Consider the following 27412-nt stretch of genomic DNA (forward strand, 5'->3'; position numbering starts at 1 on the left):
CAGGGTGGGCCATTTATATGGATACACCTAAATAAAATGAGAATGGTTGGTGATATCAACATCCTGTTTGTGGCACATTAGTATATGGGAGGGGGAAAACTTTTCCAGATGGGTGGTGATCATGGCGGCCATTTTAAAGTTGGCCATTTTGGATCCAACTTTATTTTTTTCAATGGGAAGAGGGTCATGTGACACATCAAACCTATTAAGAATTTCATAAGAAAAACAATGGTGTGCTTGGTTTTAGCGTAACTTTATTCTTTCATGAGTTATTTATAAGTTTCTCTTTGTTTACAGTCATTGACATGTCACAGAGGTTAACACGTGAGGAGCGGATAGAAATTGTGTTGATGTCTGGTGAATGTAGTACCCAGGTCATTGCAGCAGATTTCAGTGCAAGACACCCTACGGGGCAACCCATCTCCTATGCTACAGTTAGCAAACTGCTTGCCAAATTTCGTGAAACAGGTTCAGTTTTGGATTTGCCAAAATGTGGACGCAAGAAAACTGTCGCTAATGAAGAAACATCAGTGGCTATCCTAGCTTCATTCAGCAAGAGCCCACTGCGTAGCACTTGCCGTATGTCACTGGAGAGTGGCATCAGTCGAACATCCCTTTGGCGGATATTAGCTACTCACAAATGGCTCCCTTACAAAATCCAGCAGCTGCAGCATCTCAACGAGCATGACCCAGATCGGCGCACTGAATTTGCAGAATGGGCAAAAGAAAAATTGGAACATGACCCTCAGTTTACACAGAACATTATGTTCAGTGATGAGGCAAACTTTTTTGTGAATGGTGAAGTTAACAAACAAAACCACCGCTATTGGTCTGACACTAACCCAAAGTGGATAGATCCCTCCAAGACTGTTGGAACACAAAAATTGATGGTAGGGTGTGATATAGGGGGTACAAAGATAGTGGGGCCATTCTTTATCAATGGAAACCTCTATACCACTGGATATCTGAAATTGCTACATGATGATGTGTTGCCCTCTTTATGCACTGAAGATGGCACGTTCCCTGAGTTTTTTCAACAAGATGATGCACCACCACATTATCGGTGTCAGGTCCGAGCATTCCTACATGAACAGTTTCCTGGAAAGTGGATTGGTCATCGTGAGCCAGTTGAATGGCCACCAAGGTCTCCCGATCTACGAGATGAGCAGCATCTGAAACAACAGATACTGGAAGTCTGTGCAAGCATTTCTTCTGCAGTGTTGCTATCAGTGTGTCAAGAGTGGGAGAAGAGGGTTGCATTGACAATCCAACACAATGGGCAGCACTTTGAACACATTTTATAAGTGGTCATAAACTTGTAAATAACTCATGAAAGAATAAAGTTATGTTAAAACCAAGCACACCATTGTTTTTCTTATGAAATTCTCAATAAGTTTGATTTGTCACCCTAACTATTCGTTATGCAGGGTTATTTACAATGACAATCAGTATTATAATGTTTTTCCTGATTAGTTTTATAACAAATTATTTAAAAACTAAAACCTTGTCACTGAACTTGATGTATCAAGAAGGAAATGGTGACCTGATTTTTTTCTTGGCATTTTCTAGTGTTACAAAAAGGTGGAGATCGTACAACAATGTTCCTTTCATAGCCTGGGTTAGTTTTGAATTATTATGTGTTTAACCAAATAATTTGTAATTTCTTCCTTCTACTATTTCCTTCTTTCCTTATAATTGATGCCCATGACAAAAGAAACATTGCTGTAGAACACATGGATGTATAATGCAACATTATGGAGTAAAGATATTTTATGGAGACTTTTCAAGTCACTTTTCTTTGTGACTTCTCTGCCATTATTTTCACCAAATTAATTGATGTTACATGAGCTGCAAGTATAATTATAAAAATTTGGACAACCTGTTTATCCACTTTTAAGTTGACTTTTTTCAAAGTCAGAATTCACAGATCTGACTTGCAGCTTATGTGAATAGCTAATCCTGAACCTTTGGATTGTCAGTAATACTTTCATTGCTCTAGACCCATTTTTGGTGCATGTGTCAGTCTTTACAATCGTTATTGCATTTGTCTTTCTCACATGAAAAATTAAAATCTTGGTTTTCCTACCCATCAACCCCTTTACCTCCAAAGGCTGTTTGCACGTTAATGACCGGGCCAATTTTTAAAATTCTGACCAATGTCAGTTTATGAGGTAATAACTCCGCAACGCTTCCACGGATCCCACTGATTCTGAGGCTATGTGCGCACGATCAGAATTTGAAGCAGAAATTTCTTGAGCGTTTCTGCATCTCCTTGGTACGAAAAACGCTGCAGAAATTCCGTGCGTTTTTTATGCGTTTTTGATGCGTTTTTTTAAGTGTTTTTGTACATCAATGAATGATTTTTGGAGCTAAATAAAGTTATTTGGTGGGACATTGCTTAAACTTTGGATTACCATCAGAACTGGGGTGAGTATATTGGTTAATTTAAATGATTAAAGAATGAGTCTGTTGTATTTCAAATAAAGTGTTTACTTTGTGTCTGTGTGTTTATTTAACTCTTTACTTTACTTTAATTAGGTTTGGTCATGAAAAGGTCTGATTGACACCTTGTCATCATCAAACAAAATAGCTAGGTGTCAGCTAGTCCCATTCACCAAATCTTCATTAGCATTTTTATTCATGTAATTTATGCGGCTGCTTTGAGCTGCTATTTTTAGCCTAGGAAGGTGCCATTTGCAAACATGGTCCCTGGCTATAATTGACAGATTACAGCTGGTTCTTTAGCCGCTACGTCCCCCCGATCAGCACTCAGCAGCATTTTGAATGCAGCGTATTTTTATTGCATCCAAAATGCGGTCTTCTAATGATGCACTTTAATTGTCGGTAAATGTGAAACCACTGCATATAATGACACTTCAATCAGTCAAAATTTGCAGCAGAGACTAGCGTGTCCGCTACAAAAATTGACATGCTGCGGATGAGCTTGGGTACGTGGCCACAGTCAGGAGCCGCTGCAGGTTGGACGCTACGTGTTTATACAGCGTCAAACCCGCAGTGACCAGATGTTACAGCATACTGGATGGGATCTCTAGAAATGCCATGTCCACTATGCATGCATCAGGGGCTGCGAATCACCCGTGGACACTGACATGCGGCGCATCTTTCAGGACCGCAGCATGTCAAATTCTCTTATGGAGTCGCTAGTCTCCGCAACAGAAATTTGACCACTAGAAAGTATAGAATGCGGTAAATACTCATGGTTCAGTGAACACATGTGGATTTACCTGCTTTCAATAGAATGCAATGTTTTGGACGCAGCAAAAAATATGCGTCCAAAGCGCTGCTATGTCTGGATCGTGGGCACAGAGCCTAAAATGTAAAAAAAAATGGCGTGGGCTATCATGTCATTTTTATAACCAGCAGAGGGAAAGCCGACTGATATTAGTAGCCGGGGCAGGGGCATTAGCCAAAAATGTTCTCTGGCTATTAATATAAGCCCACAGGTGTTTGTTTAGTCTTTACTGGCTAGATTACAGGGGTGGACCCCAGAAAAAAATTGACTTGGGGTCCCCCTATAAAATCTAACCAGCAAAGGCTAAACTATATAACTGCGGACCGATATTAATAGCCAGGGAAGGGGCCATGAATACTAGCCCCATCCGCGGCTATTAATATTACCCCTCAGCAGTCCCAGAAACGGCGCATCCATAAAATGAGCCAAATCTGGTGCTTAGCCTCCACTCTTCCCACTGTCCTGTAGCGGTGTCGAGTGGGTCAACGGGGTTGGGTTTCACATCAGTCTTGTATTGGCGGCTGATGTGAAGCCCAGGTTAGTAATGGAGGGCGTCTATAATATGCCCCCATTTACTAACCGCGTAGAAAAATGGTCGCCGCTTTTTCAATAAAAGACAAGGCCAGAATAAATTATTTTAATGAAATAAAAAACACACGGTTCTACAATTTTTTTTATTACCCTCTCAGTCCCCGAATCCCTTGATCTCCTGAAAAAAAACGTAAAATAACAAACAACCATATTTCTCACCTGTCCGCCGTCAACGCCGTAGTCCACGATCACCGCCAATGAGTGTCCCATGACGATCTGTGTCACTTCTACAGCAGTGACATCAGCAATCACTGATGTCACTGCTGTAGAAGATAGCAATGTATACTGACAGGAGTGTAAAATCACCCGTGTCAGTATACATGCTGCTGCAGAAGGTCAATGGGGTTCATCAGCTGAAGATCAGCTGATGAGCCCCGGTGAACTTACCACCATGGGAACGTTCTTCTGAATGCTCCCATGGTGAGGTTACGTGAGCAATCAGCTGATCGGTCACGTGAGCAATTAGCTGATCGGTCACATGACTGATCAGCTGATCGCTGACGTCACCACATGTCCTGGCAGCTCAGTACACTGCTGGTAGCCAGTGCGCTCCCGCAATTTACCACTGGCCCCCGGGAGCAGCGCATCGCCGCCGGGAAACAGGAGGACATCGGGGGTCGCCGGACAGGTGAGTATGGGGTTTTTATTTTTTTATTTTTACTTTTTTTTTCTTTTTTTCACTGTGGGCATGCGGGCTGGGCAGAGCAGACTACTGCTCCTTCCAGCCACTCCGCTCTTGCTGTTATCAGCGGGAGCGGTGGTCGGATGTGAGAAGTAGTAGTCCTCCTCTCCCGACCCGGGTACCACCCGCAAGGCATTTCCAGAGCGTTTCCCGCTCATTGGCTTTAATTGAAATGCAGAAAATACCTGGGGATTTGCTGTGCTTCTATTAAAGTCATTGGGCGGGAAACGTTCTGGAATAAATGGTCATGCTGCGTTTTTTTCCGCAATGCTAATCCTGAGCGGAAATTTCTGCATCATGTGCACAGCACATCAGGATTAGCATTGCTATTGCTGGCAGACCTATTAACAAGCGTTTTTGCAGCATTCCTGCGGCGGAAAAAACGCCGTGAAAATGCATCAAAAATACATCGTGTGCACTTAGCCTGAGATTGTTTTTTCATGACATATTGTACTTCACGATAGTGGTAAAATTTATTTGATATCACTGACCTTTATTTGAGAAAAAATCAGAAATTTGGCGAACATTTTTAAAAGCTCGCAATTTTCAAACTTTGAATTTTCATTCCCTTAAATTAGAGAGATATGTCACACAATTTTTTTTTTATTATGAAGTTAGGCTATGTGCACACGATGCAGAAATGAAGCAGAAAATTTCTGCATCATTTCTGCATCTCCCTGGCAGAAAAAACGCATGCAGATTGTGCATGCGATTTTCCTGAGGAATACATGCGGATTCACATGCGTTTCCACATGCGTTTCCGCATGTGGATTGACAAGCGCTTTCCAGGCGATTTTAGCATCACCTGGAAAGTGCTTGTGACAACTAGGTCACACTATATAAATCCATGCAACCGGCATGGATTTATATAGTGTGACCCGAGAGAGTGGTAAAAATAAAAAATAAATGTATACTTTACCATCTGATGGCCCGCGCTGTCCTGCTCAATCCGTTCTCCCTCGCCGGCAACTTTGAATTGAAAGACCTGCCGACGTCAGCGTCACGTGACCCGTCACATGACTCTGACGTCAGCGCAGGTCCTTCAACTCACTGCAAAGTGCCGGGAACCAAGCCGGAGCGGTCCGCGGGCCGACAGAAGGTAAGTATACATTTATTTTTTATTTTATTCTTGTTTTACAGCTTTTTTAATGGTACCTGGGTGTGGATGAGACTCTCCTCTCCTCCACACCCGGGTACCATCCGCACATTAGAACGCGCCAATAGCGCAAGTACGAATGCAGTCTTGCGGTATTGGCGCGTTCTAATGCAAGTCAATGGCGGTGAAAATGCCGCGTTTACGCAAAATTAATTGACATGCTGCGGATTTTTGAGAGCAGCGTTTACTCTGCGGAAAAATCCGCATCATGGGCACAGCACATGCGGATTTCAATTGGGGAACATTGCTGCCCTTCTACCATGCGTTTTTAATGCGTTTCCGCGGCGTTTACGCAACTGCAAAAACGCCGTGGAAACGCATTTAATGCGTATCGTGTGAACTGAGCCTTATAAGGGTTAAAAGTTGACCAGCAATTTCTAATTTTTTGAACAAAATTTACAAAACCATTTTTAGGGACCACATCACATTTGAAGTGACTTTGAGGGGCCTTTATGACAGAAAATACCCAAAAATTACACCATTCTAAAAACTTCATCCCTCAAGGTGCTCAAAACAACATTCAAGAAGTTTATTAACCCTTCAGGTGCTTCATAGGAATTTTTGGAGTGTGGAAGAAAACAATGAACATTTAGGGTAACAGACAATAATGAACCCCAAAATTTGTTGTGCAATTTCTCATGAGCATGCCAATACCCCATAAGTGGGTGAAAACCACTGTTTGGGCGCACGGTAGGGCTCGGAGGGGAAGGAGCGCCATTTGACTTTTTGAATGTAAAATTAGCTTGAATCATTAGCAAATGCCATGTCGCGTTTGGAGAGCCCCTGATGTGCCTAAACAGTGGAGACCCCCCACAAGTGACACCATTTTGGAAAATAGACCCCTCAGAAACTTATCTAGATGTGTGGTGAGCACCTGAACCCCCAAGTGCTTCACAAGTTCATAACATGGAGCCGTGAAAATAAAAAAAAAATCATTTTTCTCATAAAAATGTTTTTAGCCCCAATTTTTTTTATTTTCAAAGGGGTAACAGGAGAAAATGGACCCCAAAATTTGTTGTGCAATTTCTCCTAAGCACACAGATACCCCATATTTGGTTGAAAACTACTTTTTATGCACAGTGCAAAGCTCAGAAGGAAAGAAGCACCATATGGGAGTTAAGATATTGCTGGACTGGTTGAGGGTGCCATGTCACATTGGCAGAGCCTCTAAAGTGCCAGAACAGCAGACCCAAAAGACCACATTATACAAACTACACCTCTCAATTAATTAATCTATTGGTGCAGTGAGCATATTGACACCACAGGTGGATCACAGAATTTTATACCATTGGGCAGCGAAGAAAAAAATAATTACATTTTTACTACCCAAATTTTGTTTTAGCCCCAGATTGTACATTTTCATACTGGGAAATGGGTAAAAATGGCACCAAAATTTGTTCCACAATTTCTGCTGAATGTAGAAATACCCCATATATGGCTGTGCAGTACTGCTTAGCCATACGGCTAGACTTGGGAGGTACAGATCGCTATTTGCCTCCCGGAGCGCAGATTTTTCTAGAATAGTATGCGGACTCCATATACAGAGCCACAAAGTACTAGAATAGCAGAATCCGCCTCAAGTGACCCCAAATTTGGAAATTATACCCCTTTGGAAATTTATCTACAGGTGTAGTGACGATTTTGACTCCATGGGACTTTTCCAAGAACAAACAGCAGCGGATGTTGCTGAGTGAAAATTGTAAACTGCCGTTGTAATGACCAGTAAGTTGTAGTGACCAGTACGTTATGCCCAGCTCGTGCTTCTACAGAAACACACCTGTAAATTAGGTGGGCTCTCATCGCTACAGAAATGCCAAAGACGTGGACGCTAACTGCGGTTTAGGCACACTGTGGAGCTCAGAAGGGAGGGGGCATTTGGATTTGGAAGTGAAGAATTTGCTCAATTTCTTTTGGGGGGCAATGAGTCATGGCTCTTTACCAGAGCCTTTGTACTACCAGTAATGTGGAAGCCCCTGTATTTACAATAACAGATGACAGACCTGAGTGGGGACTTGCTTTTTTGGGGGGATTGAGTTGAAGCTTTTGTTGGGAACTTTTTACATAACATTTTGGATTACATTTATCCTGCGCTTTACACTGAGTACTTATATTGGGGTTTCCATCTAAATCTCCGAGTGATGTGATTCAGATTAATTCCTGAGGGATCCATTCACTATAAAGAGGCAGCAAAGTTACTCTGGACTCCATCTGGTCTCTGTTCAGCATTGTCCTTTTCAGAAGTGCCCAAAACTGTGGGCGACGGCACTTTTAAGCATGCAAAATAAAAAGACGGATGCCAACAGATCATAGGCCAAACAGCATCCACAGTGCCTCCATCTGCCTCATTATAGGGAATCTTCCGACGGGGGTTCTGACTGAATCACGTATTTCATAGATTTACAAGGAAACCCCGGTGTAAGTGACGCGCCCCCTGGGACATATTCCTTTTTGAGGGGAATACCCGGCACCGGATCAGATGGGGGGTTGTAGTCTCCGAGCGGCTGTGACCCGGTCCCGTGCCCAGGGCGTCAAGCTCAGTGTTATGTGGCAGCTTTACAGATGTTACTACAGTTCTTTTGTGTCGACTACGCCACCCGTTGTGATGCGGTCACTGTGGCCGCCGCTGCAGCAGGGTCCGCTGAGGCTGATGGTGGATGCGCAGCTTGGTGGGATAACCCCCAACGGGAGGGGTATAGCCTCAGAGGGGACAGGCGCAGAGGATGGGGGTTGTGGTGGTGCGGTGCAGCCGGCAATGAAGACAGACTCGGGTTGTGCAGTTAAGGGAGTTTACTTACTGCTGATGTTTCGGTCACTCCAGCTGTTAGTGACCACCCGAGCCGTGCTGCGTTCACCAGGTCCTGGATCCAGCCAACCCCCAAACAAGTCCGGAGCGTGGCCCTGAGCTCTCCCTCTGTCCTTTCTTCAGCTGTCCCCACCAGTGATTCACCTAGGTCCAGCTCCCTCGGGCCTTCTTTTGGGACACCCTTGGCCCTGGGTTCCCTGACCCTTCATGTGGTGTGCCTTCGGGGTGAATGTGGTGGGTGACCGTGACAGACACTGCCCACGGTCTCCGGTCTCTGGCTGGGGAATGTCTTTGCCCCCACCAGCTTGGGTTCCGGTACCCTCTTGCTGACTCCTCACCCGGTGTTCTAATTTGGGTTCTTGGGTCCCTTCAGTCTTCCCCCTCTGGGTCTTTCTCTGCTCCACTCTCTCTCTCTCTCCAGGGCTGCTGTTTCCTTCTCTCTCCTCTCCAACTGACTTGTTCTCAGCGTCTGACCCTGATCTAAGTTGGTGCCCTCCTTATATATCCCTCTATGTGTGAGCTCAGGTGACCAGCACCCAATGAGCTCCTATCACTACCCAGACTGCTCCCCCTATCTGCCCCTACACTACATGGGATGTACCACCCCCCTCCCACTCCAGCCAGGAACAGGCTCGGTTGTACCTGCACATTTCTAAGTGGGAGTACCGTCGGCCTGCTCCTCTGAAATGGGATGTATGTAGTGCATGCAGTCTATCTGAGCTCAGTTCCACACTCCATCCTTACCCGGGAGTGGAATATCACACCTCTGGGTTGAGGTGCAATACCCCTGTAGCAGCCGAATCCTCAGGGTGCTACATTCCCCCCTGGTAAATCACAGCACGTCCTCGGGCTGTAAGACATAAAACACCAAAACATACAAAATTTTTATATGAACATATAAAACATATAAACATTATATATATATAAAACTTTTTATATAAACATTCTCGTAGACTTCTCTTGTCTCTGGTTCCTCCTCCGGACACTGTGCAACGTGTGTCCGGGAAAAGTGCGACAGTCTCTTAGAAAAATCTGGTTTTCTTATAAAACCGGTAGGGGGCGCTTTAGGACGCGCAACTATTTACAGGGAAAGTTGGCCGCTCTCAGTCCTCGGCCAGGTAGAGGGTAGGGAATGGCTGCTCACAGTCCTCAGCCTGTAGGATGAAGGGGTTAACGGGTAAACAGTTCCCTGGTCCCAACGGGGACTATTTTCAACAGTTTCAGTTTCTATATACCCCGATTGGGTAACTATTTACAGCTCCTGCTCTGCCGCACTCAACGGCGTCTTCCTCCTGCTCTTTCTTGATATGATGTTTCTTCAGACCCGTCCGGGTCCTCTGGCTCCTCCTCCCCGTACCGCAACTCCTCCTCCGTCAAGCGGTGTACGTGGAGGGCGTATGGTCCTTTGGCACACTTGTGCCGGGTGAAAGTGACCTCGTCTCCGACGTAGAGGTCACGGCCTTTGTGACCTTCCGGCAGGTGGGACTCGACGTCTCTGCGGGTCACAAAAACGTCACCGCGGTTGTTACGGTCCCGAATAAAGCCCCACCCATGCTGCGGGTTGAACTTTATCACTGTCCCGATGGTGCGGGGACAATGCGCTGCACGGGGGTTCCTCCTAGTCCGGCTCTTCTGCTCCGCGCTCTGGATTTGGGCCTGTTGTTCTCTGACCCGCCTCTCCTCCCGTTCTCTCTTAAACTCTGCCAGCTGTTGACGGCAACACTCTGTACGTTCAGCTGCGGCTGCCCGAGTTTCTCCGGTGAACCCCATCAAATCTTCTCCCGTGGGGTCCCACACGAATTGGGCTTCTGCTAGAGGAGGCGAGACCCGAGCCACGGGCTTCGGAGCCGGGATCAGGGGCTCACACAAGGGCCCTCGTCTCTGTTGCCGCTCCAGCTCAGGGTACCCTTCGGGCCAGATGAAGGGCCGCCCGTCCGGCCATGTGAGCTGGCCGAAGAGGTCCTCCCCCAGGTGTGGCACCCTAGGCATTGCGGGCGCGGGCGCGGTGGTGGTGGCGCCCGGGTTGCCCAGGCCTTGCGGCCAGGCCTGGGGCACCTGGAAGGTGAAGGGCACCGTTAGGACGGCGGCGCCCTGGGCTACCTGGCCTTGCGGCCAGGCCGGAGGCTCCGCGGAAGTAGGGGGCGCTGTTGGTGGTGCGGCGCCCGGGGGTACTAGGCCTTGCGACCAGGCTGGTGGTAATTCCTGCTTTGTCACGCTCCGGGTCGGGGCGCGTGACGTCACAGGGGTCGCTGCGGCGGCTTCCGGTCGGGGCCTAGTCCATGGCGGTGACCTGGCGGCTACGGGCACAGCAGGGGGACTTTCGGGCTCTGCGACGGGGAGCTGGGGCAGGTGGGCGGTTTCTCGGCTTGGGGTATAAGCGTCCCCTTTACCTGCCTCCATGCGTTCGGCTCCCTCCTCGGCGCCGTCTCCGGCCTTGGGTCCTCCCGCGCCATCCTCAGAGGCGGTCTGCTTCCTCTTCCAGGGTAGCGTGCTCCGTTGACTGGTCTTTGCGTGCTGAGCCATCTCCCGGCTCCACTCCGCCAGTATCTCCCGCTGTACCCGGGCCATCCTCCGTGCGAGGCCCTCCAGGGCAGTTTGTGCACACTCCCGGTCTCGGGGGAGCTGCGCTAAGATCTCCGCTAGACCTAGCGGGGTTGTGGACTCTAGCAGGCTCCTGACCATCGGGTCGGTGCTGCTCTGCTCTGCTTCCGGCAGGCTCCTGGCCAGCGGGCCGGTGCTGCTCTGCCCTCCTTCCTCGGTCTCTAGCAGACTCCTGGCCAGCGGGCCGGTGCTGTTCTGCTTTTTCTCCATCTCCGGGTGAGCTCCTCCGCTACTCCTCGTTAGACCTCTTGCCTCCGGGTGCGCTCGCTCCAGACTGCTCCAAGCGACACCCATCTTTTCTCTTCTCTTTCGTCTCCTCCCACTTAGAGGGCGGTCCCGGGGCAACTCGGTGACTGTCAGCTCCAGGGGGAGTTCTTTCACGCTGACAGACACCTCCAGCATCACAGTCTCTGTTGGTGGGGGCGGTTTCCACTTTTGGCGCCATTTTCTGTCCTGGCCCACGATGGGAGGTGGCCTCTTGCCCTCCTTTGGCACGCCCATAATGGCGTCCGCTGCTCTTCCAAGGCGGGAAATCTGCGGTTTTGGCGGGAAGCGTCGCCCAGTGGCGGGAAACTCTGCAGATGGCGGGAACAAGCTGGAAATGGCGGACAATCGGCGGGAAACGACTGGTGATGGAGTCCGATGGCGTGGACCCTCCGGAACCGGCGGGAGACTTCTTTCTGAGGTAAACTTGCACTTTTCTTCAGGCACGCAGTACCCGGGTGTTGCGGGCACGTAATCCTGCCGACTACGCCAAAGTTGACGCGCCCCCTGGGACATATTCCTTTTTGAGGGGAATACCCGGCACCGGATCAGATGGGGGGTTGTAGTCTCCGAGCGGCTGTGACCCGGTCCCGTGCCCAGGGCGTCAAGCTCAGTGTTATGTGGCAGCTTTACAGATGTTACTACAGTTCTTTTGTGTCGACTACGCCACCCGTTGTGATGCGGTCACTGTGGCCGCCGCTGCAACAGGGTCCGCTGAGGCTGATGGTGGATGCGCAGCTTGGTGGGATAACCCCCAACGGGAGGGGTATAGCCTCAGAGGGGACAGGCGCAGAGGATGGGGGTTGTGGTGGTGCGGTGCAGCCGGCAATGAAGACAGACTCGGGTTGTGCAGTTAAGGGAGTTTACTTACTGCTGATGTTTCGGTCACTCCAGCTGTTAGTGACCACCCGAGCCGTGCTGCGTCCACCAGGTCCTGGATCCAGCCAACCCCCAAACAAGTCCGGAGCGTGGCCCTGAGCTCTCCCTCTGTCCTTTCTTCAGCCGTCCCCACCAGTGATTCACCTAGGTCCAGCTCCCTCGGGCCTTCTTTTGGGACACCCTTGGCCCTGGGTTCCCTGACCCTTCATGTGGTGTGCCTTCGGGGTGAATGTGGTGGGTGACCGTGACAGACACTGCCCACGGTCTCCGGTCTCTGGCTGGGGAATGTCTTTGCCCCCACCAGCTTGGGTTCCGGTACCCTCTTGCTGACTCCTCACCCGGTGTTCTAATTTGGGTTCTTGGGTCCCTTCAGTCTTCCCCCTCTGGGTCTTTCTCTGCTCCACTCTCTCTCTCTCTCCAGGGCTGCTGTTTCCTTCTCTCTCCTCTCCAACTGACTTGTTCTCAGCGTCTGACCCTGATCTAAGTTGGTGCCCTCCTTATATATCCCTCTATGTGTGAGCTCAGGTGACCAGCACCCAATGAGCTCCTATCACTACCCAGACTGCTCCCCCTATCTGCCCCTACACTACATGGGATGTACCACCCCCCTCCCACTCCAGCCAGGAACAGGCTCGGTTGTACCTGCACATTTCTAAGTGGGAGTACCGTCGGCCTGCTCCTCTGAAATGGGATGTATGTAGTGCATGCAGTCTATCTGAGCTCAGTTCCACACTCCATCCTTACCCGGGAGTGGAATATCACACCTCTGGGTTGAGGTGCAATACCCCTGTAGCAGCCGAATCCTCAGGGTGCTACATAAGCACAGAGCGCACAATAAATGTGAGCTGAGCTTTGCTGAGATCTTTGGGAGGCCGAATGAACAAATCAGCAGCAGGTGAAAAATTGGTTTTATTTATTTTTTACGCCGTTCCTCGTGCGGTATAAGTGATTAGACGACTTTATTCTTCGGGTCGGTGCGATTACAGCAATACCAGATTTATAGCGGGTTTTTATGCTTGGCATCACCATATTTTGAGAGCTATAATTTTTCCATATTTTGACTGACAGAGTCATGTGAGGGCTTGTTTTTTGCGGGATGACTTGCCGTTTTTCTTGGTACCATTTTTGGGCGCGTGACATTTTTTGATCACTTTCTATTCTGATTTTTGTTAGGCAGAATGAAAAAAAGCAGCAATTCAGGAAATGTGTTTTTTTATGTTGTTCTGCTTGTGGTAAAATTGCTAAATCAGCTTTATTCTTCGGGTCAGTATGATTACAGCAATACTACATTTATAGCATTTTTTTATGTTTTGGCACTTTTACACATTAAAAACTATTTTATAGAAAAAATAATTACTTTTTCATCTCTGAATTCTGAGAGCTATAACTTTTTTATTTTTACGTTGATGGAGTTGTATGGCAGCTTATTTTTTGCGAGACAAGATGACGTTATCAGAGGTACCATTTTTATTAAATTCGTCATTTTGATCGCGTTTTATTCCACTTTTTGCTCGGTGGTATCATGATAAAGCATCGTTTTTGGTTTTTTTGTTAACTGAAGTGGTTAACTAGTGGAACAGTTTTATAGGTCAGGTCATTCTGGACGTGATGATACCAAATATGTGTACTTTTTTTTGTTTGTTTTATTTTTTTTCATAAAAATATTTATTTATGGGTACATTATATTTTTATTTTTTTATTATTATTTTGTGATTTTTAAAAAAAATATTTTTACAATTTTTTTTTCACTTTTTTTTCACTTTTAGGCTGTGTGCCCACTATGCGTTTTTTAAGCAGCAATTCTGCTGAATTGCCAGCCGGCTTTTTTAAAGAGACGGTGCATGAAAACACTATTATTTTTTAAATAAATCCTTTAACACTAAATGACAAGTACAGTAACCAACACTGTCACTGTACTTCATATATATGTGACTGACATGTTTCTATCTATCTAATCTATGTGTGATGCTCTATTCTTTCTGTTCTAAATTGTCGGGTACCGATGCTGAATTGCCGGCTGGCTTTTTTAAAAAGAGTGTCTTCTGAACAGTTTGTCAGCTTTTGAACACCATTGAAGGTGTTTTATATGTGTTTTTAGTTGCTTGCCATTGGTTTTAACAGTGTTTGACGGTGTTCAACAGTGTTCTAAGGTGTTTGATGAACAGTTCACGAACATCCCGGTGTTCGACGAACCAAACCGAGCCCGAACAATACGGGGGTGGCTCAACACTAATTATCACTGCGGAAATTTCTGCTGCGGATTATCACTGCGGAAAAGTCTGCAGCACTACCAATTATTTTGCGGAATCGCTGCATTTTCGCCGCCATTGACTTGCATTGAACCACATGACATCCGCATCACTGCATCTGCACATGTGGATATCATGCGTTTCAATGTGCGCATGGTACCCGGGTTTGGAGAAGAGGAGACTCTCCTCCAGACCCGGGTACCATAGTACCTGTAAAAAAAAGAATAAAATAAAAAATATACATTATACTTACCTTCTCATGGCCCCCGGTGTCCTTATCTGATCCGTCCTGGCTTGCCGGCAGCTCGCTATTGTCTGAAAAGGATCTGCCATGATGTCATTTAGTCATGTGGTGGGACACGCGACCGCTGACGTCGGCGGTCGCGTGACCCGTCACATGACTAAATGACGTCATTGCAGGTCCTTTTAGACCACCGCGAGCTACCGGCAAGCCAGAACGGATCGTATAAGGACACCGGGGGCCATCAGAAGTATAATATTTATTTTTTACCATTCTTTTATGGTCACACTATATAAATCCATGCCGTTTGTATGGATTTATATAGTGTGACCAAGTTGTCAAGCACTTTCCAATTGATGCTAAAATCGCTTGGAGAGCGTTTGACAACCCACATGCGGAAATGCATGTAAAAAACGCTTCACTTCCGCTTATCCCTAGCAGGAAAAACGCATGTAAAATCTGCATGCGTTTTTTCTGCCAGGGAGAATCAGAAAAGCTCAGGAAAAATCCAGAGCATTTCTGCATTGTGGGCACATAGCCTTACACTTTATTCCACTATGGGACTTTCACTAATTGCATTTTTGTGGTGGAGGGGAGAACAATCAGTCTGCAAAAAAAAGAACTTGTGAAAAGGTACATCTCTTGTAAGGAGTACCTAATCTATCTTCCCTCCAACTCACTCAATTTTCTTACCAGATCTTTCCAACAGTAAATGACATCACGCTTTCTCGTCTCACAAGTCCACTGCCTTGGTGTAATCGTTGACTCTGCTCTGTTCTTCAAACCACACATCCAAGCCTTTGCCATCTTTTGCTGCCTCCAACTCTAAAACATATGCCCTCATCATCTCCTGCCTCAACTACTGCAATTTTCTCTTCTGTGGCCTCCCTTCTAGCACTCTTGCACCCAACAACCTATCATTAACTCTGCTGCCTGGTTAATCCTCTTCTCCCCTTGCTATTCCTCTGTTACTGCCAATCCCTTGAGTAGCTTCCAATTGTTCATAAACCCAGTTTAAATTACTAACAATAACTTACAAGGAAATCCATAATCTGTCTCCCCCATACATCTTTGAACTTATCTCCTTATACCTCCCCTCTCATAATCTCCAATCTGCTCAAGACCTCATTCTTTTCTTTGCCCTCATACGTTTCTCCCACAAGCGTCTCCAAGACTTCTTCTGGTACTCATATCTTCACCATTTTAGACTGTCTACCATGAAAGCCTTTAGCTGTAGCCTGAGAACCCATCTCTTCAGGCAGTTGCATACATAGAAATCGCAGAGTACCATAGCAAAAGTGGCCCCCTAAAACTCCCCACTCAGTATAATGGCCCCCACCAGTCACCCTCTCGGTACTAAGTCCTCCACCAGTCCCCCAATCAATATGACTGGCCCCCACCAGCCCCCAATCAATTTGATTGGCCCCCATCTGCCCCCAAATAAATATGATTGTCCCACACCAGCCCCCAATTCAGTATGATGGCCCCCACAATTACTGACATTTAATAAAACAAAAACACATTACTCACCTCACCCCATTCTCCTTGCATACTACTCCACTCTGTGCAATATGAGTACTGAGGCTCCACACTACAGGCGCAATGTAGTGATGTAATTACACCTGCACTGCACAGAGTCTAAGTCCTGCAGGCTAAATGGTGGATCATGGCTCCTTCAGCTTCCTGATCCACCATTACCAGTTTCTCAATGGTAACTGCATCTTGAGGATGCGGTACTGCTGAAATTGTGACAACAAGGGCAGGATGCCCCATACCGAGCAGCGCCACCCCATAGTAACCGCATGGGCTGCCGCTATGGACAGTATGCCCCTGTCTTCAGGAAAGCCTAACATAATGTGTCTTTCCCCAAAGTCTAATAAATTGTAACCCCACGTCATTTCTATGGGTAGCACTCATCCCCATGTTATTCTATGGGCCTGGGATTTTTCCTTGAGTCAAATTTCAAGAAATTCAAACAATTTGCTCAATAAATTTGCTCAATCCTTATGAATCCCCAAAAAAGGCCCAGTGCCATTTTACACCTTGCCAAAGATTACGCATCAGTCAGATAGAGCTCACATGATCTCAAGCTCAGTGTATCGGTTTACTGTAAATGCTATGCTATCACATCACATGTAACCAAAGAGAAAAAAGGGGGATATGCCAGGAACAACGTACAACAATGTTTATAAAAAGAAAAACACATTTTATCTAGTCAGTCAAAAAATATATATAAGCAGCAATATAGTAAAAGCAAAAAACAGATGCAACACAGACACAGGCGACAAAGAAAGTTGGTGAGTGAGCTAATCACATAGAAGATTGAGTAAGTAAGCATTTTACAGCCTTGAGAAAGGACATCAGAGTGCACAGCTAAGAATTAGGGCTCATGCACATGAACAATTATATTGGACGATTGCTATGTATGGTTTTCATGGACAGCACTCGTACACATGATATTCTATGGGGCTCTGCACATGTCTGATCAGAGTCTGATCAGAATAATAAGACCTTTTTCCTCGGATGGAGAGAAAATGGTCGTTTGCACCTAACCTTAGAGGTAGGAAGAGAAAGGGATAAATCATTAGACAATCACTGCAGAATGTGGTGTACAACTGCAGCCCTAAAGATAAAGAATAGGACTGTTAGTCAGAGAATAATACCTGAATTCAATGTACAGTATATGGGGAGAGAAAGGGGAGATGAGAGCTGACGAAGACTTTGGCCTCAAATCATCAAGACCAGTGATTTTCTCACTTCTTTTGATGAGGGGGCATGATGTAGTCAAATTGTCTTGATTCATGAAGAGGTGGACGCTTCTTCATTGATCTGAAGCATCTGACGAGTTATATGCGTCTACGAGCGCTAAATCAGAATCTTACTTCAGTCAGAGACTGAATTGAGATTTCGGGAGTATAGAATGCCTGAGCTTGTCATGAATCAGATGAGCTGTGGCATCACCCCTCTGACGTGCGTCCATCCCGTACCAGCTTCGCTCATTTTTGGCTTAAGAAAGGTTCCTATCATGACCTGAAATGTCACCACAATGGGCTATTGAAAGTCAGCCTTTTTGCTTTTGCTAATTTTTCAGCTGGTGTGTTAACAATCTACCGAGTTCATTGTTATATACATTGGTGATTGAAGATAATGTCACATTTGCATGCAGCTGAAAAGTGGGGCCTGAAGTTGGTTACTTGTAGGCCCTTGGCATCCCCTGTCTGAAACTGGACAGACAGATAGATAGATAGGTAGATAGAAGATTTGTGCAGCACAAGCAATAGCTAAATATAAAAATGTGGGTGCAAACCTTTAGCAATATCCAGGTATATAGAGTCAGAACTCAGTGGTTAGAAAAAATAGTGACAATTTTATTGACCCATAGTGATGGCAAAATCACTAACCATCACTATGGGTCAATAAAATCATCATTATTTTTCTGACCATGGAGTGCTGCCTCTATTTACCTGGATATACAGTAGATAGATAGATAGATAGATGGATAGATAGATAGATAGATAGATAGATAGATAGATAGATAGATAGATAGATAGATAGATAGATAGATAGATAGATGCATAATCAGACAGATCAGATGTAGTCTCAATGCTGTAAAAACATCACTAAGACTTCTATTTCCTAAAAGACTTAAGGGTTAAAGGATATAATAGGTTAGATACTTTGAATCCTTGGAACAATGGGATGTGCCATAAGTGTACACAGTCTGGGATGCAGCCAAGTCATAGTCAATATAAGCTGTGCTAACTAGAGATCTTTGCTTTGCACTGCAAATATGGTCCTTTTAGCTAAAGGTCCATCAAAGCTATGGCCTTGGATATGGATATTCTGTTCGTGGAGCCATATTGGTAAGTATATTCATTATTTGCATTTCTTCCAATTTCAGTAACACACACCTACAGAAAATGTGAGCAAGCTATACACAATATTATCAAAATACTATAGGTACTTTATTATATGACAGAACAAAGTGTGAAAATGAGGCATACACTTGATGGATTACCACAATATCACAATATCATGATTCAAATATCCAATGATACATGAAGAATAAGAAATGATCCTAATTAATAATTCATATGATAAAAGTAATTATATAGCTCCGAGTGGTTGGTATCCTGACAAAGTTAAGAGCAGAGGTGCACCAAACTATAATATAGAAACTATCTATAAAGGAAGTAATTATGGCAAATCAAGTAGCAAGTGCAATCACAGTGCCTGAATAATGGTAATCTTCCTATGGGGAACAGGACAGGTTCCTGTTGGTGCGTGTCCTGTTGGTCCATCAGTACCTGCACCATATAGGAAATCTGTTCTTCTACATAATAGTCTGTTGGTCTCTGCACCACATCTGGTGTTTGATCCCCCTTGGTTCAATATATATTTATGCTATATATTTATATTATGATGATTTCTTACTCTTAACACAACATTAGATCTGTGGTTCACGTTCTTATTTTCTCCCTCAAGAATTGTCACCGTTCTATCATGTGACTCATTTTCATATTTTGTCCTGTTTTATATTAAACGACTTATTTTCATAATATTATGTGTTAATTGTAATATTGCAACATTCTTGCCCTTGTTTTCTGTAGATGTGTGTATTAGACTTTTGGGGTGTATGTTATACATATTTTGCACTATGACCCCGATTTATCAAGCAGTGTTTGCCAAAACTCTTGGGGAAAATTGCTTGAGATGTCAGAAATGTCAAAAAGTTGCATCATTTATACACAAAGATCCTGACTAGTGCACAGCTCTGGTGGTGGTGCAAAGCTGTTAAACGATGCACCAAATTCATTAAGAGGTGTATATTACTTTATTACTTATATGTTCCCATTGTTAAGATTAGTGCATAAAATGGTAGTGGAAGAATGGGTCTAAGGGCTCATTAACGCATCGGTTTTAACATACAAGTGCTATTCGATTTTTTCACAGGTAACACTCATACCCATGACAGTTTATGGGGTTGTTCATAAAGCCATGATTTTTTGTTGAACGAGTGTCCTGTACAAAATCATGGAGACACGTCTGAGTGTCAGATCAAACATGGCAATGAAAGTCTATAGGTCCATGAAAAAAATCGGATAGCACTTAAAGAAGTTGTCCGGCACCATTCACTTCCGCATCAGAAGGTGATCGTCACCGATAATGTCTTATTCGCTTGGTGGCCGTACTCGATCAGCACTTATTCATGTGTTCAATTCATTGCAATACTATAGGACACGTGAATGATACCTGCTAATCGTGCATCCTTCTCGGCTGTTATGTGCTGATGTAAATTCATCAGTGCTGCTCAGTACTTGATGCAGAAGTAAAGGGCATAGACAGCACCTTTACTAGCAATATATCGCAAGTTATTGAAAAGTTGTATAATATCGTAGCACAATAAGTTACTATTTGTTAAATTTTGGAAATTTTGTACTGAATACAATATTAGGGCTAATACCCATCAGCGTTAAAAAAATCAGTCTGATGTTGTTCCTGAAAAGTCGGATGAGTGTCATGCAAGTGTCATGCGAGTACAATGTGATTTTTCTCACCTAGCATCTGAATAACAACCAAATGACATGCGAATGCAATCGGTATGCAATGCGATTTTAACATTAGCTTTTACATAGAGTAATTCTCTATGTCTTTTAAAGATAGTTTTGAAAGGAAGTATTTTTCAATACATACATAGAGAGATAGATAGAAATAGATAGATATAAATATGTGAGTGAGATATTTAATCATTGCTTTGCTTGTGTAGTTTACTGCACATGTACATAATTCATAAATAAATTAATTAATGAAAAAAATGGTGTGGGGTCCCCTGAAATTTTACTAACCAGCTGAGGGAAAGCTGACAGCTGGGTGCTGATGTTTATAGCCTGGGAAGGGGGTAATACACATGAAGCTTCACAGGCTATTAATACCAGCTCACAGCTATATACTTAGCCTTTACTGGCTATTAAAATGGGGGACCCCGCAAAAAAAATTTACGTGTGGTCCCCCATTTTAATAACAAGTAAAGGCTAAGTATACAGCTGTGAGATGATATTAATAGCCTGGGAAGCTCCATGTGTATTACCCCCTTCCCAGGCTATAAACATCATCGCCCAGCTGTCGGCTTTCCCTTAGCTAGTTAGTAAAGTTGTGTGAGATCCTATGTTTTCTTTTCCAAAAAAAAAACTATGTAAAAAGTTTTAAGTAAAAAAAAAGGAAAGAAAAAGTACACTCGACGAGAAAAAAACTAAGGTCCCTATATCCACGCCAAACTCATCCCTGCTATAGGCCTAATTATGTTTTGTAAGTACCACTTTATAAAAATGTATGCTCAGAAGTAGAATAGTTGAAAATTAATATTTAACTACAGATATGTTTAAAAAAAAAACACAAAAGTGTAAAACGAGACAAGAGCATTTTTTTAAACAAAATAAACATTTTATTACAGAATTGAACAAAAAAGAGGCATATTAATTCCGTACATCAAAAGAAAAGTAATATTTACAAAATAACCTTATGAAAATTTAAAAAGAAAAACAACAACAAAATTTACAAATTATAATAAGAAGGGAAGGGACTCAAATCAAGGCCAGTACTGGGTGTAGAAAAAGGTGGAGGAAAAGCAACTGGAATTGACACATAGGGGGTAAGTGACAGAAGGAGACTAAAGAGTGGGAAGACCCCATGGTCCAGAGTCTGTGGTAAGAAAGGGATTTCTGAACCAAATAGACCAGCCTCATGCTGTGTTTCTGGGGCATTATGTGGCTGTGCTGTTATCTCTGAACAGAATCAATCATTTGAAGATGTCCTACAGCCCTTTGCTTCTTGGTTTTGGCCCACATTCCAACCCAGAAAAGGAGATATTGACTGGAGACTTGATAGGGAGGGTCCTTTTGTGCTGCAAGATTGTTGGCTTGGAGGAGGTGGTGGTGGCTGCAGGTTGGCTGCCACTGGAGGTGGTGCTGTTGGCTTCTGCCTGGGGGCCACTGGAGGAGGTGTTGCTGGCTGGTGGTAGATTGGCTTTCGAGGTGGAGGCTGTCAGGCATGTGGCTGGGCTGATTGTCCTTCTTTGGGGTCCAATGGCCAGTTTTGGTTTTCCTGAGAAAGTTGCAACCTTTCCAGGAATTTGAAAACTGCCATTGGACAATTTGGTGGTGTGGCGGAACTCAAAACTATCTGGATTTCTGCCCTGGACCTCAGCATCAAACCAAAAGGGACATGGCAAAAATAGCAGGCCAGATTATGACAGAAATCCTCCTCACCTTCATCTGTCATAGCAACTTCAATGTCTCCACTAGCATTGATTGTGTGGGGGTCCCTCCTTTGCCAGTAGCGACGCTGGATGATGGGTGGCTGTGGGGAGGTGTCAAAGGTCTGGGTTGTGGTGGTGGTCTCCGCTGACTCATCTTCATGTTCCCCAGCTCCAGCCTCCATTTCAGATTCGTCACCGGCCTACACAACCTCCGAGCTGAGGTAGTTCACTTGTTTCCCTTGCCAGGTCTATAATGTGAGGTATGAGAGAGAAAAAAATTGACTCTGAAGCATAAATCATAAGAAAAATGTTACAAACACAAAAATGAAAAAGGTAGCCACTTATGGACATAGAGCTATCACTGAGGCCAAAAATTGGAGATGGTCGTAATAGAGGTATTGCCTCTTTTTCAGGGCCACACCCCTGCTCTTGCTCCGCTGTTGCCTCTCACGGCAGTACTGGTCCCGGCAACTCCTCCATCGTCTGGTCACTAAACGCACTGGAAAGAAAAGTTGAAGATATTTGATTTAAAAAATATTATAGGTCAAAGATGCTCTATTCAGTAACATGTATAATGTGTTTTCAAAGATCAGTGCTAGTATGGTGTATATTTATCTTTACGTTGGTGGACATTTTTTTGGTTGGGTGGTTTGTTTGTGCGTCTAAAAAACATCACACATAATGTTTAAAATTCTTAATTCCTAAATTTTTTAGTCCACACCAAACAAATAAAACATATATTAAGACAAGCATAATGTAGCGTTTCTGTTTTTGGCATACTTTCTTATATCCTCTTGGACCTGTTGTGAGCTGGTCTGAAAATTGGGAAACCGTTCGCAGCGAATGTAGGTCCAGGCTGCATGGCGCCGACTGGGGTCTCCATAACCTGTATCCCTGCTGTCCTACAATTCTGGCCACTGATGCACAAGAAGAAGCATAAACTCAATGTTAATGATGTGTGACATCCTCCTGGTTTCCATCGAGGCGTTTTTTTTTCATAGTTCCCATTTATAACATCCCTTGTGTCAAATGATGAGCTTCCTGGGTTGTCCTAATGAAATTTCCAGCCTTTTGGATACATATGTGAGATTTTTACTGATGAAATACGCATGGGATATGTATTGTCCATGTGCTGTGCAATTTTTTTCTCGCCTCCAATGACTTGCATTGGCGAGTCTCCTCTGATATATTCGGCCAAACGCTGCCTGTTGCGATCTTTTTCTCAGTCCGATCCGAGCTGAGGAAAAAATCGCAGATGAGCAGGCAATCAAAGAATAACATTAGTCAGAGTGCAATCCGATTTTTTATCAGATTGCACTCGTCCGTTTTTCCCGCAGATGAGTGTGAACCCTCAAAGGGAACCTGTCACCTGGAAAAACTTTAATAACCAGCAGATGTTTGGTTAATCTGCAGGTTGACGGACTTGTGAACCTGCCCGGCGCTACGCTGCCAGGAGGAATTTACATTTATTCCTCCAGTTAGCGTTCCGGTGTCAGTGACGGGGGCAGCGCCAGCACAGGTTTTTTCACCGCTCTGTGTATAGAGAGCGGCGGCTGTAACCGCGCAGCGGCACTGACTGACAGTAACTCAGCATTGAGTCCGGCTGTCACAGTTTACTGTGATCTGATTCTCTCAGCTGAGAGAATCGCATCACAGGTACTGAGAAAAAGGAGAGCTTAATTTTTTCATCTATTGTCTGTGTCTTAGTAAATTGGACTGCACTTGGATAACATCTGAGTGCAGTCCAATGTTTTACAAGCACCCATAGACTTGAATGGGTGCAAATGATGAGAATCCGCATGAGAAAAAAAATGCAGATCTGCACTGCTCCGTTAAATAACATTGGTCTGAGTGCTATCCGATAAAACATCGTATAGCACTTGTCTGAGTATATTCTTGTGTGAGTAAACCCTAATACTAATATCTGGCTAGAGCAGCAATATATTATACCAAGGTTTAAGGATCAGTAATATATTATGCAATGACAATTGTCAGCTTTTTTCTATACAGTGGGGAAAATAAGTATTTGATACACTGCCAATTTTGCACGTTTTCCCACCTACAAAGAATGGAGTGGTCTGTAATTTTTATCGCAGATACACTTTACCTGTGAGAGACAGAATCTAAAAAATAAAAAAACTGAAAATCACATTGTATGATTTTAAAATAATTAAATTGCATTTTATTGTATGAAATAAGTATGTGATCACCTGCCAACCAGCAAGAATTCTGTCTCTCACAGACCTGTTAGTTTTTCTTTAAGAAGTCCTCCTACTCTGCACTCATTACCTGTATCAATTGCACGTGTTTGAATTTTTTAATTGTATAAAAGACACCTGTCCACACACTCAATCAATCACACTCCAACCTCTCCACCATGGCCAAGACCAAAGGACACCATGGACAAAATTGTAGACCTGCACAAGGAGGGATTGGCTAGAGGACAATTGCCAAGTAGTTTGGTGAGAAGACAACAACTGTTGACACAATTATTAGAAAATGGAAGAAACACAAGAGGACTGTCAATCTTCGTCAGTCTGGGGCTTCTTGCAAGATTTCACCTCGTAGGGTAAGGATGATCCTGAGAAAGGTCAGGAATCAGCCCAGAACTACATGGGAGGACCTGGTCAATGACCTGAAGAGAGCTGGGACTACAGTCTCAAACATAACCGTTAGTGAGACACTAAGCTAAGATTAAGATCCTGCAGGGCTCGCAAGGACTGGCCAGAACATGTCCAGGCCATATGATGTTCGCCAATGACCATGTGGATTATCCAGAGGAGGCATGGGAGAAGGTCATGTGTTCGGATGAGACCAAAATAGAACTTTTTGGTGTCAACTCCACTCACCATGTTTTGGGGGGAAAAGAAGGATGCAGACAAACCCAAAATCATAACGTCCCAACTGTGAAGCATATTTAGGGAAACATCATACTTTTGGGGAGCTTTGATGCAAAGGGAACAGGATGACTGCACTGTATTGAAGGGAGGATGGATGGGGTCATGTATCACAAGATTTTGGCCAACAACCTCCTTCCCTCAGTAAGATCATTGAAGATGGGTTATGGCTGGGTCTTCCAGCATGACAATGACCCGAAACACACAGCCAAGGCAAATAAGGAGTGGCTCCATAAAAAGAATTTCAAGATCCTGGAGTGGCCTAGCCAGTCTCAAGACCTAAACCCAATAAAAAATCTTTGGAGGGAGCTGAAACTTAATGTTGCCCAGCGACAGCCCCGAAACCTGAAAGATCTGGAGGAGGGGCCAAAATCCCTGCTGCAATGTATGCAATCTTGATCAAGAATAGAGATGAGCGTTGTTCGACTCGAACTGTTCGCCAATCTCAAATTCGAGCTGTTTTGGGCGGTGTTCGAGCCGTTCGGCGAACACGAACGATTTGAGAAAAATTCGGCTGTTCGAGGTTATGTTCGATAACTGTTCGTGCACCAAAATCGTAACTGGATTTTTTCTCAGTAATGATGAAAATTAATGTTAATACGCAGTTTGAGTGTACAGCGGGGTGGGGGGAGGGGCAGGGGATGGATCTCTGCAGGAATAATGAAGATCTCCATTTTTTTTTCTCTTTCCCGCATTTACAGTGGGGAGGTGCAATCTGTCAGCCTATCAGCAGCGCACACACGGAGCGAAGTGCTTTTTTTCACACAAGCAAGGGCATGTGTCATTGGCAGTGTATGTCACATGTCCTTGCCCTATAAGACCAAGCCATTTTCCCCGTCGCCACCATTTTCTCACTGCTGCAGCTGCGTGTTAGACGGCACCGCTGTTGCTGTGTGCGCTATACCTTGTTAATTTCAAGCCAATTTTCGCACAAATCTACAGATAGCTTGGGAGTAGGGAATAGTTGTGATTGCAGTCCTTTTAAGGACTAGGTTACAGCATTTCCTACGACTTTTATCAGGCAGGTCTGTGCTCTTAAATAGATAGATTGTGGGAGTAAAGACTAATTGTAATTGCAGTCCTTTTCAGGACTAGGTTACATCAGTTCCTATCAGTTTTTGCCAGGCAGGTCTGTGCCAGTGCTGTGCAAGTTTTTTTCACAGCATTTGGCTGAATCTAGCAAAGCTAATCCTTTTTGGCCTATTGCAGAGTGTGTTAGTCAGTGGAGTAGCCTAACTGTGTTGCAAGATATACCACCTGTGTATAGAATACCAATTTTTTTTACTGCACCTAGTGAAGTAAAATCTTTTGGGCATAGCATCATTCTATTAGTCCATCTATACTGACCTCCATCAGGTTGCAAATTGAATATAATTTTTTTCTGCATCTAGCTCTGAAAAAATATTTGGGCTTCTAGCAGTGTGTGGGACTTGTTCTATTAGTCCATCTATACTGACCTCCATCAGGTTGCAAATTCAAAATAATTTTTTGTCTGCATCTAGCTCTGAAAAAATATTTGGCCTTCTAGCAGTGTGTGCGACTTTCTCTATTAGTCCATCTATACTGACCTCCATCAGGTTGCAAATTAAAAATAATTTTTATCTGCATCTACCTCTGAAAAAATATTTGGGCTTCTAGCTGTGTGTGGGACTTGTTCTATTAGTCCATCTATACTGACCTCCATCAGGTTGTAAACTGAATATAATTTTTTTCTGCATCTAGCTCTGAAAAAATATTTGGCCTTCTAGCTGTGTGTGGGACTTTCTCTATTAGTCCATCTATACTGACCTCCATCAGGTTGCAAATTAAAAATAATTTATATCTGCATCTAGCTCTGAAAAAATATTTGGCCTTCTAGCAGTGTGTGGGACTTGTTCTATTAGTCCATCTATACTGACCTCCATCAGGTTGCAAACTGAATATATTTTTTTTCTGCATCTACCTCTGAAAAAATATTGGGCTTCTAGCTGTGTGTGGGACTTGTTCTATTAATCCATCTATACAGACCTCCATCAGGTTGCAAACTGAATATAATTTTTTTCTGCATCTACCTCTGAAAAAATATTTGGGCTTCTAGCTGTGTGTGGGACTTATTCTATTAGTCCATCTATACTGACCTCCATCAGGTTGCAAATTAAAAATAATTTATATCTGCATCTAGCTCTGAAAAAATATTTGGCCTTCTAGCAGTGTGTGGGACTTTCTCTATTAGTCCATCTATACTGACCTCCATCAGGTTGCAAATTAAAAATAATTTTTTGTCTGCATCTAGCTCTGAAAAAATATTTGGCCTTCTAGCAGTGTGTGGGACTTTCTCTATTAGTCCATCTATACTGACCTCCATCAGGTTGCAAACTGAATATATTTTTTTTCTGCATCTACCTCTGAAAAAATATTTGGGCTTTTAGCTGTGTGTAGGACTTGTTCTATTAGTCCATCTATACTGACCTCCATCAGGTTGCAAACTGAATACAATTTTTTTCTGCATCTACCTCTGAAAAAATATTTGGGCTTCTAGCTGTGTGTGGGACTTGTTCTATT

General features: G+C 44.2%; 1 protein-coding gene across 3 annotated transcripts in view; it reads left to right on the forward strand.

Moving 5' to 3' along the window:
* Positions 1-18453: 18453 nt before the first annotated feature.
* The window catches only part of LOC141174071 (uncharacterized), a 239689-nt gene continuing 230730 nt past the window's right edge, over positions 18454-27412 (forward strand). For all 3 annotated transcript variants that reach the window (XM_073658712.1, XM_073658710.1, XM_073658711.1), the window contains exon 1: positions 18454-18582. In XM_073658712.1, coding sequence (XP_073514813.1) covers positions 18510-18582 — 73 coding nt within the window. In that variant the 5' untranslated portion in view covers positions 18454-18509. The remainder of the gene's footprint in view (positions 18583-27412) is intronic.

The sequence above is a fragment of the Phyllobates terribilis genome, unplaced genomic scaffold, assembly GCF_046119375.1.
Source record: "Phyllobates terribilis strain yellow unplaced genomic scaffold, ASM4611937v1 Scaffold_13__5_contigs__length_258822181, whole genome shotgun sequence".
Classification (NCBI taxonomy): Eukaryota; Metazoa; Chordata; class Amphibia; order Anura; family Dendrobatidae; genus Phyllobates; species Phyllobates terribilis.